General features: G+C 33.9%; 1 protein-coding gene across 1 annotated transcript; it reads right to left on the bottom strand.

Annotated features, from left to right (window-relative positions):
* Positions 1 to 11,617: 11,617 nt before the first annotated feature.
* On the bottom strand, positions 11,618 to 13,203 carry LOC123269012 (bone morphogenetic protein 1-like). The gene is made up of 5 exons (XM_044734500.1): positions 12,979 to 13,203; positions 12,734 to 12,910; positions 12,488 to 12,655; positions 12,206 to 12,424; positions 11,618 to 12,146 (listed from the first exon to the last, which is right to left on the bottom strand). The coding sequence occupies exons 1-5, from the start codon at positions 13,073 to 13,075 to the stop codon at positions 11,671 to 11,673; spliced, it is 1,137 nt and encodes a 378-aa protein (XP_044590435.1). The 5' UTR covers positions 13,076 to 13,203; the 3' UTR covers positions 11,618 to 11,670.
* Between the last annotated feature and the right edge of the window lie 7,408 nt (positions 13,204 to 20,611).

The following is a 20,611-nucleotide window of genomic DNA, read 5'->3' as shown; positions in this document are numbered from 1 at the left end:
AAGAGTAAATGAAGAAGCTCGAGGTAATGTGGGCTCGCACTCGGAGATGGCGCGTCGGTCGGGCTAGTTGTCGTAACAACTCCAAATTTATCGAACGTCCAATTCAGTAATCACAAAAATAAACAACACGGATCTAAAGCATGGTATAAATTCCGACGTGGTGAGGTCACGAACACACACACAAGTTCACACAACCCAATGGTACCGGGCCTCAGAGTCTCGTCACACACGTCTCGATAATCCGAAAGGAATGCAATAATAACTTTCGTAAAAAATATTAATACAAAAACTAAACCAAAAATCAAACTGGTGAAATTTACAGTCAACGCTCTCTGTATTTGACTCGCCCGTACAGGACCATTCTCTGTATTTGACTCGTCCTTGTCCATAAGAGCTGTGTAAAATCGTCAAATACAGAGGAAGAATGTGGTCAAATATAGAGAGGTCCAATACAGAGAGCGTTGACTGTACTAAAATTGATCGCGATGTCGCGGTGAGGACACCCTGAAGCTAGAATTATCGATCAAACACCCTGTGGCCGCAGTAAACTCCTTGAAGTCGGTGTTGGCTCGTCAAAAGGCGCTAACTTAATTGGCGGGAAGGCTGGCGAAATGGCGTCGATCTCTCGGCGATGGCGTCTCTCACGTGCACGTAATAATACTAATTAATCGTAACTCGGTGATAATCCACACAGTGGTCGTGAACGATCGCTTCGACAAGGTACAATCGTAAAATAATACTTAACAATGTGCAATATTTAACACAGTAATGGTGGTTAATTGCGTAGTAAACTATTTTAATGCTTGTAGCGGAATTTGTGCGACTAACAGACACAGCGTCCAGATCAGAATTGATTGTTAATATGGTTGCTTCCTCGGCAACATATGATCTTTACTTTTCGGTTCGTTCCAAAAACTCCCATCCAATCAGCTCACGGCTTCTTCTAGCCGGCCGTTGTATTACGAGGTGCGTCCAGTACTCCGTTGCGATCGATGATTGGTCGATATGTCACTCGGTTCGGCTTACGGCATCCAGATGGTGCCTCGCTCGACTTCAAGTTGCTCAAACGCCGTCGTCATTCGTCGGTTTCAAATTTTGCTTCGCTCTCGCCGTGGTCCTCCTCCAGATGTCACGCTGGTCGTTGATGGCTCCGTGAAATTTTCGGGTTCGTCTGATCGCTCTAACTTATTTTTGCTCTCACTCTATCATACTCTTTACAACATTCACACTCATTCATGCATACTTTTCAAATTCGGCACTTTTCCCTCCCACCTGTCTTACCTCGAGCTTCGCACTCTGATCAGGAGACCGTTTGGGGCGACACAGTCGCGTCGAATATCCGCCTTTCTTCAGCTGAGCCAAAATAATTAAATCATAAAAGAAAATAAATTTAAACAATTAACCAAAATAATCTTTTGACATGGAAAATTTTTCCCATGTCACAATATGTATATATGAAAAATATATCAAAAATGCATGTGGGTATTTAAATAAAAGCTCTTGATGAGTGTAACATCGGGATGAGCTTATATCTTTAAAAATGTCAATATTTAAGAAAGTACAGGGTATTTTAACAAATATCTTGTGAACTATTGACATTTTTAAAGATATAAGCTCATCTCGACATTACACTCATCGAGAGCTTTCATTTGAGTACCCACATCAATTTTTCATATGTTTATATATATTATATATATGTATATATGAAAAATATATCAAAAATGCATATGGGTACTCAAATGAAAGCTCTTGATGAGTGTAACATCGGTATGAGCTTATATCTTTAAAAACTTCAATAGTTTAGAAAATACAGTGCAATTTAACAAAAGTCATTATTTAATATTTATTTATAGTTCACAAGTCACGGTAGTCACATAGTGACTACAAGGCTGCTAGTTATTATTATTTTTTTTTTTAAACTATTGAAGTAATAAATTGTCCAAAGAATAGTTTGGACGTGTGTTGAAGATTGGTCAGAGAGAAGAGACTAGACGATAATAATAAAGTGACGTAACCCTCTGAAAATTACCACTCGGCCGCACACAGGATATTGATTAGGGTCCATTAGTTAGTTAGTTAGTTAGTAAGGAACTGATGATGATGAGGGGTTGCGCAAGAATTGATTCCACAATATAAAACCAAACTAGTATGTTATGTTAGAGACCGGGCTAGACCCCAGAGCCCTGATTCATACTCGCGTTGTGCTTATCAGCGACGATACTACATAAAAAGGAGCCAAGGATTTGTACATGTGTACGTCACACCGTGCACCGTAAAAAAAACCCGTACACACGATGTCGGATGAATTATGTCTGTAACGCGTGCTCCAGCCACACCCCCCAGCTAAACCTGCCCTACTCACATATTATATTTATCCACACATATATAAGTACCCGACATAAATATCAGAATAAAGAATATTATGTCGCGATTCTTGGCTCTATACAATAATGAAACAGCATGTGGCTCTACCCCTTTTTTCTTGTATTTCTTCTGCGTTTTATACACCTTCCTCGTGTTGTATTCAGTCAGACGCTCATTTTATCAAGCTCTCTGCTCGGTGTACTTACTTTCCCGCCACAAAAATTACTTTTGAGTAGTCTACTTTTTTTTTTTATCCATATATATCACGTACCAACGAACATGTAACGTGTAATTTTCCACCCTTGTATTATTTTTCTCTACTTTTCTCGCCTCTATTTTTTTTTTATTTTTTAATTTATTATTCTTCAGACAGGATGAATTTATTTAATTAGTTTTATTATTTATTACCAGACTTTAGAATATTTTAATCTTCAAAATCAATTTTAGTGGTTTATAAAAAATACTTTGTATATAAAGTCTCAAGTAGGTCAAGCTCTAGAAAAATAAAAAAAAAAAAAGTACTATCAATTATACAAAAGAACTGTCTTAATAAATTTATATGAATAGTTAAAAAAATAACCGAGGTATTTTAGTGTAAATTATATCAAAGTGATAAAAGTATAAGAAAAAAAGATAATAAATCTAATGTAATTCACATAAAAGTGTTGTTATAATAAGTCAAGTTTATCTGTACAGATGTTAAGTAGAAATGTAATCAGAGGTTTTAACTTTTCTAGCTTTATAATCTCTTGACAATTCTCTAGGTGAGTGATTACTTGGTAACACGATAAACATTAGCATGTACCCGGTACTAATTTTAATATATCTAAATGTGTATAATGATACTAATACCTAAACACTCGGCCAAATTTATAAGGCACACTAAAAAAGTTTTGATTAATACCAAGCATTAATAATTAACAGCGAACAATATCTAAATCAAGATTTAAATATTCCACGTAAACCTCTAAATAACTACTAAAACCCGGAGATGACAGAGCAACAATCTTCCGTTGAAAAGTTTAAAAAAATTTCATCCGTTCATAAAATCATAAACAAAGCGGTAAGCACAGCAACACCTGTCGTAAACGCGTTATTATCCTTTACTTAGCGCCCTCAACTTTTTTCAATTCATTCTTTCTTTCTTTCTTGGTAGAATAATTGTGGTGAGACAAAATTAAAACAACCGGGCCGCGTACTGCCTCTCTCTCTCTCTCTATAGTTAAGTAAATTAAAACAAAAACAAAATATAAAAAAATAAAAACTAAAAAGATCCTAATTATCCCTGAAAGGTGTGAGCAGGCACGCACACTTGAGAAAAGGTCTTGTCGGCTTTTGCTTTTGCCCCTGAAGCTTTTGCCGTTGGCCTTGTGTCCCTCTACTTGTCCCTTTTTTAGAGAGTAGTATAGAAGCAGCAGAGTGCATATTCAACATTAAACTCTCATACTCATACTTATATTGTACTTGTATTGTCATATATTATACTTACTTACTTAACTTACATTACTTACACATTGGTTAGCTGACTACTATTATATACAACACAAGATATAACATATAACATGCAGCATATAACATATAACGTACAACAGGAACAACCCATGCGTTGTGTTGGATCGACTGAGATCGCGCGTCCCTGCCGGCAGCAGCATCAACCGCGCGTTTTGATATTCATGTTTCAACATTATTTATGGTCCGCAGAATGAGAAGCCGCACGCGTATTCCTGACACACACGACGTGTCTCAACACATAACGCAACACACATGCCACTGGCAATCTCACTTTAGAGATAGTTTAATGCGTATTTACATCAGGACAGCATTACCCTCTGTTGAGTTTGAAAAAATAATTATTCTGCATATTACAATTTATGAAAAAATTAAAATATTTAAAATATCAAGTATTACATCTTCTTTTTCTTAAATAAAAATAAATCCAGGCTGAAAAAAAATTTTTTTATCTAAATTAAAGACAATGAAGTTCTTCAAAGTTATTTTCTTGGTTCAAGAATTTTTTTCTTATTAAATAGTCAATTTTTTATCAGTGTATATTGACGCGTAATTAAACTCAAGGAATTTTCCATATTTCAAGGCTCATTTGCTGCTTTGACGCCGAGAAAAAGTTAATAAAACAATTAAAATAATAATCAATAAATAGCTCGAATATAAATAATTACAACGAACCAAAGTAAAGTACTTAGGTGGATCGTTTCTGACGGTATTAAGAGAAATAGGCAGCGCATAGCCGAGCTTGAGCGAACGTGTCGGTTTATGTTTCTTTTTATGGTCGGTGATTGCAAGGTACGGTAAATAACTATCGGGCGATCGTCCTGGCGTCGTAACCGGATCGAGAGTAATATCGACTGGGGATCGTCGTCTCGCTTGTCATCTTCCCCGTCGTCATAGTCCATAGTCCATAGTATAGTGCTTTATATATATATCTCTGCTAATAAAATGAAATAGTTTTAGTTTAAAAGCCCAACCAGTCATAACCCACTATGCAGCGGTGGTATCTTTTCAACTATAAAAACTATTATCCATCAAATCACATCTACCGGTGTATCTTACTGCTATATTGGCGCTGTCATTGTCCTGGCTCTATCTCCGACACCGGTACGGTTAATTTTCTACCGTGAAACAACAGCGTCATTATTCTTACGGTCATAAATTTTTCACCGGCCCCGAGCTCTCAAACAGTTAGCCAAAGCTAATAAAAATTCTCAGTTAGTATAGCTATTATTCTCATTAAAATTATTTGTTAATAAATTATTATCTTCATTATAAAAACATTAGTTTGATAATTTGTGGTTTGTTTTTTTATTTTATTTAATTTATTAAGATAAAAAAAAATTAATTGCAACTCGGTAAGATTATTCAACTTGAACCGTATTGATTACAATTTTAAATTTATAAATATGTGCCTTTAAATAAATAATGTAACGTCTACTGATAGATTAAAAGGTCGCTAATTGACCCGGTAGGTAAATTGTCTGTGAAAATTAAAATTAAACCATTAAAAAAGGTCAATTTAACAGATTTATCCAGTTGTGACCTTGTAACATTATACTCTATTTATAATTAATGTATTTTATTAATAAAACAAAAGTCAGACAGTAATTAATGGATTTAAGACACGATAATCTAATCTAATTTAAATTACAGCAAAAAATTATATTAAATAGATTTAAAACCAATGAAAAAAATATAATAATTGGATTTTTGTTATTAATATAACGTTATAATAGCAATTTATCATTTTGAAAACATATTATTACACGCTATTAATTTAAAATAAATTAATAACACTTGGAATTATTATTATTTTTACAATTAAATATTTTTTCGCCTTTTAAATAAAAATACTATTAAATTATCAGGCATTTTGCTGTAATAATAATGATAAAAAAAAAAAAACAAATCGCGATATGAAATGGTAAACCAATAATAATTAATCATAAAATAATAACGCTATCAATAAACCATAACTTAATAAAAGATTTCATTGAAATAAACTACTGCTTAATGCCGTTAGACAGTGAGTACTCTGGGTACTGAGAGTCTGGCAAATGCTTATGTATAACGGTATACACTTTACTTGAGGAGAGTCGTCGGCATGTAGAAAAATCTCGCACGGAACTGTTTAAGAAATACAGTCGGCAGGATCAGTGGCCTACATCAAGCTACTATACTCGTAATATAACAGATATAAGAGTGTATATCTACGCTAGTTGATCACGAGCCTATCGACATTACATTGCTGTGTTACACACACCGAACTGATATAGACACCCTTTGTTGAGTCTAAGAGCTAAATAGATCAGCCGAGTTAAGACTGGACTCGATATCAGTTACACCAAAGAGCCAAGGTGTAAATATATAACATTGAACCATATATAACTGAACAACCGTGCCAGGCTCCTATTCCTGTTGGGGGAGGTCAGTCACGTGTTTATCGACAAGTTTAAGGAGATTGTTAGTATATGACTGTTGTTACCCTATCTCTATCTCTATCTCTACAAATCTACGGTCATTTTGATCTTGGTAATAAACATTGTTTCTAATTCCATGTTTCTACACAAATATTTACAATTGTTATAAATTTTACAGTCATTGCAAAACTGTTTTTTATCATGATTTATGGTTGGAAATTTTAAAATATCCGCTTTAAAAAAATAGTTATTCATAAAATTCTAGAATTCCATTTCTATGCAACAGTTCGGCTGCCCAATTTTAAAACAGTAACTGCAAAATTTTTATGCCTGATTTTTTATAGTATTGCTGCATTTTTTATAATTTTTAGACCTTAATTTCAAGTATTTTTTCTTTAAAATATTTACATTCAAGTATTTTCTATTCACAAATTAAATTTTTCATCAATTTGGCGGGCAAACTTTTTTTTAATAAGAAAAATTGAAAAAAATTTTTAAATGTTAGTTACTGTGTTTCGAAATTGGGCAGCCGAGTTGACATTCTTCACTTTTGAAAATTTTGTAATTATTTACAAGTGGGGTCAATCTTATTTTGGATCATAACTAGGTGAAAAATTAACATTTAAAAATTTTTTTTATTCTTTTTGTTTTTACGGCACATTTATGATAAAAAATGTTGTAAAAGAAAAAATTAAAGATTTCAATAGCTTTTTTGCCTTCAAAAGTTGGAAAAAATTTTGGCTCTCATGTTTTTGGATAAAATTTATATTTTATCTTGCTTTGATGTTTTGATATGTTTTTTTGAAACGTATCACAATTTTCTAAAAAATTTATAAATTTTAATAATCAACTTATTTTTTTTTTTAATTGATCATTTTTTTATGTATTTTTCAAAAAAAAAAAAAACATCAATAAAATCAAATAGAAATTTCGTTCAAAAAAATGAAAATTAAAATGTTTGACCCCACTTGGAAATATTTACCAATAATTTATTCCACTTCAACAAAATATCCAGCAGAACTCAACCACTAAATTTATAAACTATATCGAGAATCGAAAGCTTGAAGTTAAGTGAAAAGAGAGGTGAAGTTAAAGTCAAAGTACTTGTATTATATGATTTTGTTTGGGTAATACAAAGTATACAAAGTAAAGTTCTATTTGGAAAGAGTAAGTATTTAGTAAGATAGTAAAAAATCGTATACTCGTACACCTTTACCTTTATACTTATATACAACTTCTTCTGGGATCGAGATAAACGTGCTGGCTTGTAAAGGTAAATCACATACATGTTCAAGCGCAACGCGTATCGCGGCCATAAATACCTGGTGAGTGGATAGGAGTATAAGGAGGTGAAGGAGGTTCAATAGGAGGAAGAGCCTCACTGAATCCTTCAAAGTGTAGGTAGTATACTGATACCGATACTAATACCATCGCTGATATTCATAGACTAAAGAGTAAAGAGTAAAGAGTACTGCAACTAGTATTGAAAAAAGTCAGTCGTATCTACCTACATACTCGTACTCATACCGATACCTTTCGGAGCAGCTTCTTGGGCTCGGATCGGCATATATGTACAGAGCCAGCTTTCCAATGCAATCCACCGGATGGTATTTTACGCGTGTAACTTTAAGTTGTCCGAGGTGAGAAACCGCGTGCCGATGGTACCAAGATCGACTACTTCAGAGGGCCCGAGACCCCGTTCAATTGAGATATCGCGTATATCGCGCGACCTTCGGAAAACGTGATATCGATTCTTAGAGTTCTTACCTGAAAGAGCCAAAGAAACGCCAATCGTTAAATCCTCTGTACTACTCGAGCTCGGACTCGGGCTTACTTTTATTTAATACTCTCACGTAAACAAAGACGTACACACTGTTAAATAGACAGACATTTATTTATGTAGATATTTAAGTCTGTGTTAAGGTGACTTTTTTTCTTTAGCTCGTACCAAGTACCGGCCTTTCATTTTTATTTTATATTATATTTATATATTTATCTATATCTACATCTATATCTATATTGAGATATCTTTATCGCGAATTCCGGTAAACGGGCCGATGGTTTTATGTGTGTGACCCCAACTCGGAGAACCAGCTTGTAACCGAAAGTGAGTCTGGCTTTTTTCTCACGTGAATGCCTCCGTGTCACTTCTTATCCTATCTAACACTATAACTGCCTCGACATCTTTTTAGTCTACTCGCAATCGACACCCGTAGATGACATGGATCGTATTACTACCATCCGCTACCGAGATTTCAGATTCTCAGGAAGATATATTATGTAGATGTTGTTAATTTTATTATTCTTTACTTTAAACTACTCCAAAGTTTTCTTAAATTATTTTTAAAAATTTTCATTCAAAGGTATATTTGTTTACAAATTTTAATATATCTTTTTAAATATCATCTTATTAATGTATTTTTTAATTAATAAAATTAACATTTATTTAATTATTAATTTTTGTTGTGATAATAAAATATTTGAGAAATTTTTGACTGATAATTTTTGGCTCTTTTGGCTCGAGAAATTGTTACGGATAAATAAAGACACGGAGCCATTTTAATTATCATTATATAATCTATTGGGAATGACAACTATTAATATAATACAATATTATTCAATAAAATAATATCCGGATCACAAAAAAGCTTTCGAAATTCAAAAACATGCTATCAAATGACATGAATAACTAAATAAAACATAATAAACACGCTCTGAAACGTTAAATAACATTAAATATTATCAAATGGCATTATTAAAGTAATAATAAATTTATGAAAAGTATTCTCGCGATACCTAAATGCAGAAATATATAATTCATATTCAACATTAGCATTTTAATGAATTATTCATACGGACAATAACGGTATCGTCACTGATAGATATGACAGATAACTGGAAATCGATATTATAATGTACATCTACATCTACAGATATATTATAGATGCATAATAATATAACTATATCAGGTATAAGTTTGACATGACAGAGCTTACTTTATTTAATTCTATTGAACGGTTTTTAAAATCATGAATTATAAATGATATATTATAAAATGGTTGAACTATAGTAAAGTGGCCCTACTCTCAACGAATGACTTTTAGTAATTGTGTAAAGTTTTAGTTGATTGAAACAAAGTAATGAGAAGAAGGAGATTCGGATTAATATTACATGCATTAATAAATTTTTGGGGATCTGGGTCACGGCAAAATATTAAAGTACTTTAAGTGGTAGAAAGTCATTTGAGCTAAGAGAATAGCTTCCGGCAAAGGTCTTCCGGCAAGCGGCTTCAATTATCGTTCTATGTAATATTGATAAAGCTTAACTAATATACATCTACGGCAGAACATCTCGCAGTCGGCCATACCATCGACCCATTTAGAGTGGACTTATACTAACCATCTCGGTAAACGGCTTAGCTTTAGCTTCCGGAATGGCATACTCGGATGATTACATCCGGATTTAGATTCAACCGGTCATTTTTTTACAATTATGATTATCAAAAAAAATATTCTTTAAATTAAAATAATAATTATCACCACGCTATAAAAATCTTTTACAATTAATAAATCATCTCGCCTAAATAAAGCGGCAATTTAAGTCACGGAAAACAATTTTATGCGAGGTATAGACCGAGTAAATTAACCTCTGATTGCTGTACTTGCAGTTAGATTACGTTAATTATCTAAACAATCATCGTGTGTGTGTGTGTGTGTGTGTGTAGGTACAAAAAGTAGATCATGGTTCTAACATTGCACACCGTCAGATCGAGACACTGGCAAGTTTAAACATTAAGTGGAAGCGACATGCGAAAGTCCTGTTCAAAGACGCTTGTACCTGTGTAGAGAAACAGTATATATATAATAATAATAATATATATATACGTATAGACTAATCAAGATTCGTATTATCGCGAGCGAGTAAAGGCCTAATGAATAGAATTCAGCATATAGCGAAAATGCGGTAAGCTTTAACAATGGAGTATATAGAGCGCCTTTCAACGACAAAACTCAAACTGAGGAATGCGGTTACACCTCACTCTCCAGCAGTTTTATGCTAGATTTCTTCTGTGTTAAAACAACTAGTTTCTTGCATTCAACTTCTTACTACAGAGTCTGGTCTGGCAAAAATTGCGTTTCAGAGGAAAATAATTCCATGGTGTTAACAATTCAATAGAAAGTTATTTTTTTAGAATTTATGTAACTCCAATTATATGATCGCGTCAAAATGACAGTGACAATTGACTTTTCCTCGATTTAGCGAGGACATTAATAAGTCAATCGACAGATGTTGAGGTTAATAAAACACAAAGACATTCGCGAGACTTTGACAGTTTTTTTATCGTAAAATAGAGGTAAATCCGTGGACGAAAACGGAGGAAAGTAAAGCGAATGCGATGGCAAGTCTTGATACAAGAAATTCAGACGGGTCTGTACACATAGACCGACGTGCATAATAGAATCTTGGCCTCTCTCTTTCGCCGGTTTTGAGCGCAGGCAAACGCAAGAGTATAGGCAATGTACCAAAATTGCTTTACCGTCGGTCCATTTACGGAGATGAAAAGCACTCTGTGCCAAATACACCGGTGGCACTCGGTGAACGAGAAGCGTCCTGCCAAGAGCACCATTTGCCACCGTACCGTCCGAAAAGTGTATACATAGATATAACAGTTTCTCAGTATTCCTGTGTTCTGCTTCTGGCAAACCCGTCCCCATTTCTCCTATTTCACTTTAAACAGTATGACTTTTGATTAGCTTCCCTTTTATCAATGCAACGGTCCTCTGTGCGGACGCAAAGGCCCTTCAATATCGCATTCATTTGATTAAAATTCCTCTCAGCAGCGCTATTATTTGCCGCGCTTTTGTTGTTCAAAGACAGAAATAATGAAATTAATAGTGAATCAGTACAGAGTTCGAGACGGTTGTTTGAAAAATAAAATAATTCAAAGGGCAACAGTTCTATCAAGTTCTTCCGTTCCATAAAGTCATTTTGCTGGCACTTATTCTGTCCTCAAGCGCTCCCACATAACCCAACGTCTGATAAAACTCTAGCTCGATGAAGTAGAAACGGTCATTCATCTAGAAGCGATATATTTCCATCTGTGGATGCAATATATACTTATTTGTCACGCATCGGTGGCCGCATTGTGAGTGCAACGAGTTGACAATAACGATAGTTGCTCTCTGCTATTAATCTATTACGTATCTCAGTCTATGTTTTGCCCTTTATTGTCTATAATCGATCATTATTTTTATAAATCGTACCTTGCAAGGTCACTTGGTAAAAAATGAAGTAAAAAAAATTTTTTTATATAATTTAAAAAATTTATTAGTCTTATTAATGCATTAAAAATAGAAATAATTTTTAAGATGACACTTCATAAAGATATAGCTGAGATAGTAGCTGAGAATCCACCGGCTTGTATTTTTCCATTGCTGCTAAACTCAATATAAATTTTATTGCTTCTGATAACTGTAGACTTATTTTTCGAGCCGCATTCTCTCGGTAAAAACCATGCTTTGAATCTGTCCAGGACTTTCATTTTTATAGAACCATTAATGCATCCTTTGCTTGGTTCAATATCAAAGTAATTGAATTTTATTGTAAAATAATGACGTCGCGGGGCTGACAAACGCCACCCGCATTTTTTATTCGGTTCATAATTATTTGGAAAATTTGGTGATTCCAAAATCATACTCTCATTACTTTTCAATTTAATGTCAAAGGTACATGTTTTTGAGTAAGTCGCGGTGAAACCGGTATTATTAGTTTGATAACTTTTTCTGACATAGTCAATTAAGATATAATTATTAGTCCGAACTATACTCGATGCACGGCTACCACAATAGTGAGCTGAAAATAATTACGTTGATTTAAAAGCAATTCTTTTTTTTTACATCAATAATATTTACCGGAAGCGCTTTTGTCCCAATATCCATTTCTTATTCGCAAATAATCAATGTCGCAATCTTCACTGTCGGCTAAATCGAAGGATGTAATGTTCAGGACAACTTGTTCTCCACTTGACGCTGGAATCCTCCACTGACAATGATAGTCTCTGTGAAATGAATTAATTGAATAATTCGGTGATCCAAAATCCCCTGAAGAATCAAGTAAAGTTCCTCCACAAACTGAAATTTAAATCAAAGCCGACTGGAAATATTTCTTAAATGCACTTAGCTCTTTTCTAAAACCAATATTAATAATTTGACTGTCAATTCCGTTAATCGGTACTAGTGTATTCATAGTTTTATTTATTGCAAATGCTTTCTGGGGATAATGCATTATTGATTCGTGATCATACGGCTGGTTTAATGTGTCAATTTCATCAGAAGATAATTTTTCAAAATCATTCATGAATTCTATGTAAAATAGTTTATTATTACTGAAAGTTTTTATCTCATAAAAAAATATAATCTAACAAAATGAAGAACAATTACCAGGCTTGATGTTGTCTTCAATAATTTTAATATTTTCATCACGATCTGGACGAATGTCCTCATGTTCCAAACCAATAACATGACCTAACTCATGTAGAACAGTTCTTACGTGATAACAACCATTGTTTAAACTCAATCGATGAGGGCCCGTTTGGTAATAATTATAATAATAACAACAGCAGCTTGAATATTCAATAAAAAATTTTAATGTTAAAATTATTTTGATATAAAATTATTATCAACTTACCCGCAACTTAATTTATCAATAGCGACGTATTTTGGATGAAGGTCTTGAATCCTTGGAACAAATTTAACACACGCTGATTTTTCCCAAACTTGCATAGCTTTTCTAATAGATAAATATTCTTGTCCAGTGAAATTACCTTCGAACTAATAAGGTATTACTCCTTGATCCCAGAAACGATTCACATTGGCATTTGCTGCTATTCTTCTACTTCGTGAAAGCGTATCATTATTTAAAAAAAAATCATCATCGATGTTTTCAGTGTTTTTAAATCTAATTATACTTCCAAATGTTTCATAAAAATTCATTGTGAATACAATTAAATAAAAAATTTTAATAATGAAAAACAACTTGAATTTCATTTTAAAGAAATCGATGACTTTAATATCTTATTAACGACAATGATATCAGAAAGCTATTAAAGAAAGGTTGCTATTGGTGAATTGATGAGATAAAATGGAAAAAAACAATTTAATTTAATTTTTAAATTAATTTTTGATTATACCTCGCGTCATCATTATTAATAAAAATAATTATTTATCAATTAATAAGATACCAGTGAACTCGTCATCCGGTTTTAAAATTGCGTTAAAAATACCTGTATGTAAAAATAATAACGACGATATTGAGTGCGTAGCTTAAACGGCAATTATCATTTAAAATGCTTTCAAAGCTTTTATCCAACCGCTTAAACAAAATTTATCAATACTTAAATAATTTTAATAATAACAATAATTTACATAACTCTTTGCTATTGTCCGTCTGCGAATTTGCATATTTTTGAATAACTTCATAATCGTTTATTAAAAAATATCCAGACCATGCACACAAGCTACCGACTCGTATGAAAAAAAATCGTCATCAAAGTCTACAAACCTTCAGCAAAAGTCCATTATTTTATAAAGTTAATCTACCATAAAAAGTAAATAAAAATAAAATAGAGCTTGTGTATTTCCCATAGATGTCCACATATTCAATTACCAAACCATATTTGATCTATAAAAAAAATAAATGAGAGCAATAAATAAACATAGCATCTAAAATCTATTGATACCCAGGGTTTTGTTGTAAACTGTAACAATATAGAGTTTCATAGGGTCGGAGAAGAGAGTAGATCAAAAGGGCGGTATTGGAGGTCACCGACGTCACTTCCACCTCTACACTTACTGTAAGCGCTACTGTCGGCAGAGCCGCGGGCCAGACTGTCGTGAAACCCTCAACTCCGCAACAACCGGTATTGACGAAATTGATTGCCGAGCTTTATATATACAGAGAAGGTGTAGGGTGTAGTGTAGTGGTGGGTCCTTCCATCATCCGTTCGTCTCTTACTCCCCAGCGTTTTCCAATTTATTTCATCTCACACTTGTTTGTCGACACAACTCAGCTCCCCGCTCTTGAAGTAACTCTGTTTAGGTGCCGTTGCCTCCCAAAGAAGGATAGGACTTGGTCCCGTCATTTAGCTGCTTGCTTGCTTGCTTACTCTTTCGCCCCATCAGTTTATGAGCCAAAGGGTGAGAAAACATTGTTACTAAAAGTTACTCTTTTCCACACAATATTCGGGCCCCGAGTGACGAACTAACTCGTCCTCTGTGTAGTACAACGCGACTACATCTACGACCACGCTATCTTTATCTCTCGTCTCTATCTCCGTATCATCCCTGGCTCTCTTGACGAATGAGCACGTGTTACCGCCCCGAGGGACAAGGGTGAGGTTATGTACTGCTGTATATACACTATACGCTGTACGCTATCGAGAACACGACGACTGGGCAAGTGAAAAAGAGAGATACCGAGGGTGAGGAGCCAATGCCTCCGGGTACACTTTGAAATTAAGCTCTAGTTATTCGTCAATCATCTTGTTGTACTAATGAATTTTTTATTCTATTTATAAAGCTTTTATTTTTTTCAATTATTATTTATGATTTTGATTAAAAATAAATTAACGATGTCAAGATACAACTTGAATTACAAATAATGAAATTAATAACTAATAAATGGTAACAAGCAAGTCACTGCCGCAGAAAGAGTTTCCAGTGAGGCAAGTTTTACAACTTTTAAGAGTTCTTTTAAAGACAGCTACTTGCCCGAGACCGGTACGGTGAAAACTTCAGAGTTACGCCTATACGCTTTCAAAGTGCAAAAGTACTTTACTCAGTTTACTTTTGCTAGCCTTCGGGCCATCAACTTTACTTTCCGAGGCATTTAATGTCATTGTTCTTTCGTTAAATATATATCAAGATACGTTAACGCACCGAGACTTTACGATTTTTCGATAGTTAAACCACAAGTTGAGTTATTATTAACTTTTCTTCTACTTAATATAACTTTTTCAGTTTATATTATACTAAAATATCCACTAAGCTTCTTATTATAATCACATCATCCGGTAAATCGCTCAATAATTATTCATGTAATATTGATACTATCGGAAGTATGAATTATATAAATCTCCGACTGCAAAACTGTAATAGTTAAGCATTAATATAATCCTCAAAAATTTGAATCAATACTCGAAACATTCTTACTGAAATATTAATACTTAATACCACAGAAAGTTGGATTATTAAATGGATTTTTAATCGGTAACTGTCTGGACAACAGACTTCAGTCGACGCTTCTACAAATTCAACCAACAAATAAATTATATCCGAATACTAAATAGTATAACTACAGACAGAACGGGAGTTTGATTGATCCAAAAGTTGTTTAATAATTTTACCGGTGGAATTCTTGGCAGAAATTTCATTTTTTATTCAAGAGAGATCGATTAAACTCCTTCCTCGTCCCCTAATCCGTATAATAATGATTTTCGTGAGGTTTTTATCTCCCGTAATGGAGTCATATGAAATTTGGTATGCTTTTATGAATTTTCAATATCTCTCAGTGCTCTCATACATCTCTCACATCGCTTTATTCTTGCAGCACTGTAGAGAAGATACCCGAGAACGTCGTCTTATATTCCATCTCGCTATTTTCCTTAGTATATTTTTTTTCAGTTTCTCTTTCTCTCCTCTCGTCTATCTGCCTTTCTTCCTTTTCCTCGTCTTCTTCTCGTTTTGGAAAGTCATAAAATATCAGCGACCATCCCCACAGCGCCCATACGTACGTACATACATGTATATAAAGTGAGACAAGTTGGAGAAGAACAAGAAGAATCTTTGATAAGAGTAAGAGGAAGAGGGCTAAAAATACATGTATAAAGTATATGAAAACTGCAAGCTCCTCTTACCTATTTTTCCTTTCATATTTCTGCCGGGAGATCGGACATTATGGCTTTCGGAAACGGGTACTACATTAGAGAGAGCCACTCTGATATTTATGAATCCCCATCCGCGACTTGCTTAAAACTCTCTTTTTCTTTCGCTTTGCTCTTATCTTTTCCCTCTGGTTGATTCTACAGAAAGAGTGAACCAGAGGCCAAGAAAATTCGTGTGTACCCTCAGGAAACCCACAAAAGTCGAATAATGTCACTCACGAAAACGTTTACGTTCATCGAGGGAGACCAAAAGAGCTAACGCAAATAAAAACTTTTTAAAATAAAATAAAGACACCGAGAAATAACATTTTGAGAAATTTCAAAAGTTACCCAACCATCAAACAAAACAAAAAAAAAACTATAAATTCTTAAGAAATACTTAAAGATAGATTACATGAATTTTCCAAGACGTGTTTGCCGACTCGGCAACCATAAATGCTCAGTCATTACGTACGTAAGCTCCTTCTAAAATTTATTCCCAAACCAACTTTACTACTGCATTGATGTGCAAACTTATGTAAAACGCTCAAAACCGTAAAGATGATACAAATTTCGTCAGCTTGCGTAGTTCACTAACGCTGCCATCAGATGGCGCTCTTGCTTGAGCCTATTCAAATTGAATTGAATTTCACTAAATCCCTACAGCTTCAATTGCATTATGGAGCTTTGATATTCCGTGTAGAGTATCATTATTATTATTATTATTATTATTATTATTATTATTATTATTATTATTATTATTATTATTATTATTATTATTATTATTATTATAATTATTCTAAAGACTAATTGAACCAAAAAAACTAAAAATTTGAAATGCGCTTTTAGTTTCTCGTGAATGTCTAGGAAAAATAATTAAAAATCAGAGAAACAATAACAGTGGGCAACGAAATTAAAAAGAAGATAGCAATAAATAACTGTTGAGAGTGTAGTGCAGTATATATAAATGGAAAACGGAAATAAATGACGATAAAACGAGTAAACTCAGTAGTTGAACTTCTGGTGTGCGTTTTATTGTATTTGATAAAATATTTCATCGGAATAGGAAGCTGGAAGGGAACTTTGGTTTCCGGGAGCGCCGAGGGTGAAGCACCCCTGTACCCAGTGAACCCTGGGGGTCTGCTGTCTCAATGGTGGTAAAGCAACTGAACCCAGAGAGCCTAAACCCAGTACAGGGAACGAGAAGTTTACTCGCGCTCCACGAAATCAGCATTTATCACCCCTACTTTCTCTCAGCCTCACTATCTTCCTCTCGGTCTAGTCTCTCGCCCCGGTAGTATCATCCTTCTCGCCTCGGTTCTCGCTTTCCCAACAAGCCAGCTTTTAATGGGCTGTTCGAAAACTGAGAGAAATAATCGGATCCTTGAGGGTGGCGGCGGAGCGAGAGAAAATGATGGTGGATTTATATGAAAGAGAGGAGAATTAATACACAAGCGCTCAAATCCACACTCACATACTATACCCCCGTTCTGTCTATAGTCTGTAGGGTACCGTGTCGCTTATGTTGGAAAACCTTACTATACGGTTCAACGCACTTGCCTTCAAATTGTATATATGACAGCAGTCGAGGATTCAAGACTTAAGCGCATATGTGTGTATATTGCACTGGGATTGCCGGCGACTCCAAACTGTGTACGTTTATCCACCTATATCGCATTGCATTTTCGTCCGATGACGCTGCTCTGCTCATTCGTGTCCTTTCTGTATATATAAGGGCTTCAGGCTCTGTTTAAACTAGCCACGTGACCGCGTTTACGTTCCCCGGAATCCCAGTGTATACATTTATATAGATCGACTCGAAAGTCCTTTGAAAACCAAAATCAAATATATCACTCCCGGTACGGATCGCTGAGCTCTTCTTCCATATAATATATACTTCCCTCACTCTCAATGGCTTCTTTTATTTACGTCCTATTTCAAGTACCAATACTTTTTTTCCCTAGCTTTTTTCACTCACCCGAGATCCGATGAAATTGCACCACTTTAACAGCACGTCTGGGACGGATCTTATATACATTTTCAAAAGCTCATTATTCACTAAATCAACGCGCTCTGTAAATTTAATGTCGATCATTAAATCTTGAGACTTTTCAATTACATCGATGCTTCTAAAGTTTAACAGAACCGTATAAATGTATTTTTGTAATGACTTTTTTGGAATAGTTTGGGATAAATAGGATCGCTTAAATATAAATGAAATGCGTATATAAGACTGGTTAAATTCACCCTTATTTTAGCCACCCTGTAAATATGTAAATGTCGGTGACTCTCAATCTATCTCCTTTGTCTTTAGTGAAACTAACTAACTGAGACAAAGCTCAGGTTCTCAGATTCAATTTACATTGTAGTCAAATGAATTATCTCATAATATTTAATGAACCATGAAAATTCAAACCTCGTCACTTTTATGATATTCTCAATTAACTTTCATTTGACATTTCAACTCGTCTATAAATTTCCTTTTAATTTATTTTGTTATAAATGTATTTTATTCAACTTTTTCTCTTTAAATCAATTCTTGTTCATGAAAAATTAATTAGTGAATCACTATTTCCAGAAAATAATATATGTAAGATACTTAAAAGATAGGCTGCAAGCAATTAGAATTGATAATTCTGGTATATCAGACTGGAAAGAAATTTCGAGTGGTGTTCCGCAGGGCAGTGTCCTTGGACCACTACTTTATTCCATTTATGTTACAGATTTGGGTGTATTACTTAAGCGCTGTAAGCACTTGTTTTATGCTGATGATTTGGTTGTCTATTTAACATGTAAACCTTGTGATATAGAAAGCTCTGTAAGAATTCTGAATGAGGAAATTGCTGTAATTCTCAAGTGGTGTATTATAAACGGTCTTAAACTAAATCCTAACAAAACAAAGACAGTGATTTTTGGATCAGCACAAAAATTGGCTGATGTTCAATGTGAAGTGATTCCAAATATAGTTGTAAATGATACTATAGTTGACTATTGTAAATCAGTAAAGTATCTAGGAGTCATACTTCACGACACTCTAACTTGGTCCTTACAAATTACTGAGGTTTGCAAAAGTAGCATGAGAGTACTTGCACAGTTAAAGATCAATGGAGATGTTTTTTCATTGCCTGTTAGGAAAAGATTGGTCACTACTCTAATTTATCCTATTTTTGATTATTGCGCGGCTATTTATACTGATATTACAGGTCAACAACAGACTAGACTTCAGAGAAAATTAAATGCTTGTGTACGATACATTTTTAAAATATCAAAGTATGAACATGTTACTCAATATTATACTGAGCTTAGTTGGCTGACACTTAGTTCTAGGCGTAAATTTTTCTTATCGTGTCTTATTTATAAAGCATTGTATCTTAATCAAAAGCCTTTAATTAAGCGAGACTGAGAAATTCTTGAGCCTCGCCTACGCCGAGGAGATATTCGTCAAGACTATCTTGAGTTACCGGTTTATCATTCAGCGAAGTATGAAAAATCATTCTTGATATTTGCGGTTAAAATCTGGAATCAATTACCAGCTGATTGTACGACGTTACCAACGTTTATGGAGTTTCGAACTACTTGTTATGAATATTTTTTATAATCTGATAGATCATAATATGTATTCATTGTATTAGAATTTAGTGATGATTGAGTGATTGAGTGACTGAGTGTTTAACACACTATATTATATATACTACTTTATATATACTACTTAACACACTACTTTATATATTATATTAAGATTTTTTGTATCAATTTTGGATGGCCGCAAGGAGTTTCGACTTCATGGCCAATTAAATAAATAAATAATAATAATAATAAGATCGATGATTTAAATCAGTAGATTTTAGAGCTTCCGAAATATCGTGATAAATTATTTACTAAAGCACATACATGCAGATAAACCTAGAAATAAACTCCCCTGCCCAATATTACATTTTTTATTTATAACTTTCTATTTGATTTTAATCAAAGTTTTATCTTTTATAAATCCAATAAAATCTCATTCTTCGGAACTCCCACACAAAATCAAAAAATAAAAACCAACATACTTTGTGCCCTTACATACCCACAAGTGGTGATAAATCTGTCAGCGATTTTTGGCTTGCCGGGCACTGGAAGCTATTTCTTAGAGTACCGAGGGGTTTGATGCCAAGCATCCAAAAATAACTGGGCGAGATACACCGATTGGGATCACATAAGAATATTTCTCGTATCCCCTTGTCTCGGCGACCCTCATCCTGTTCTGCTAGGGTGCGCAAAACCAATTTTCGTTGAAATAACATTTTTGAGTTATATTGAAATAGTTAAAAGTAAATAATTCACTTTCTCATCTTCATGAATAGTGAATAATGTTAAAATGAAAAATAATTATCACACCCCTGTAAGTCATTACTTTTCA

Source organism: Cotesia glomerata, linkage group LG7 (assembly GCF_020080835.1).
Source record: "Cotesia glomerata isolate CgM1 linkage group LG7, MPM_Cglom_v2.3, whole genome shotgun sequence".
Lineage (NCBI taxonomy): Eukaryota > Metazoa > Arthropoda > Insecta > Hymenoptera > Braconidae > Cotesia > Cotesia glomerata.
This window is presented reverse-complemented; position numbering and strand designations above follow the sequence as displayed.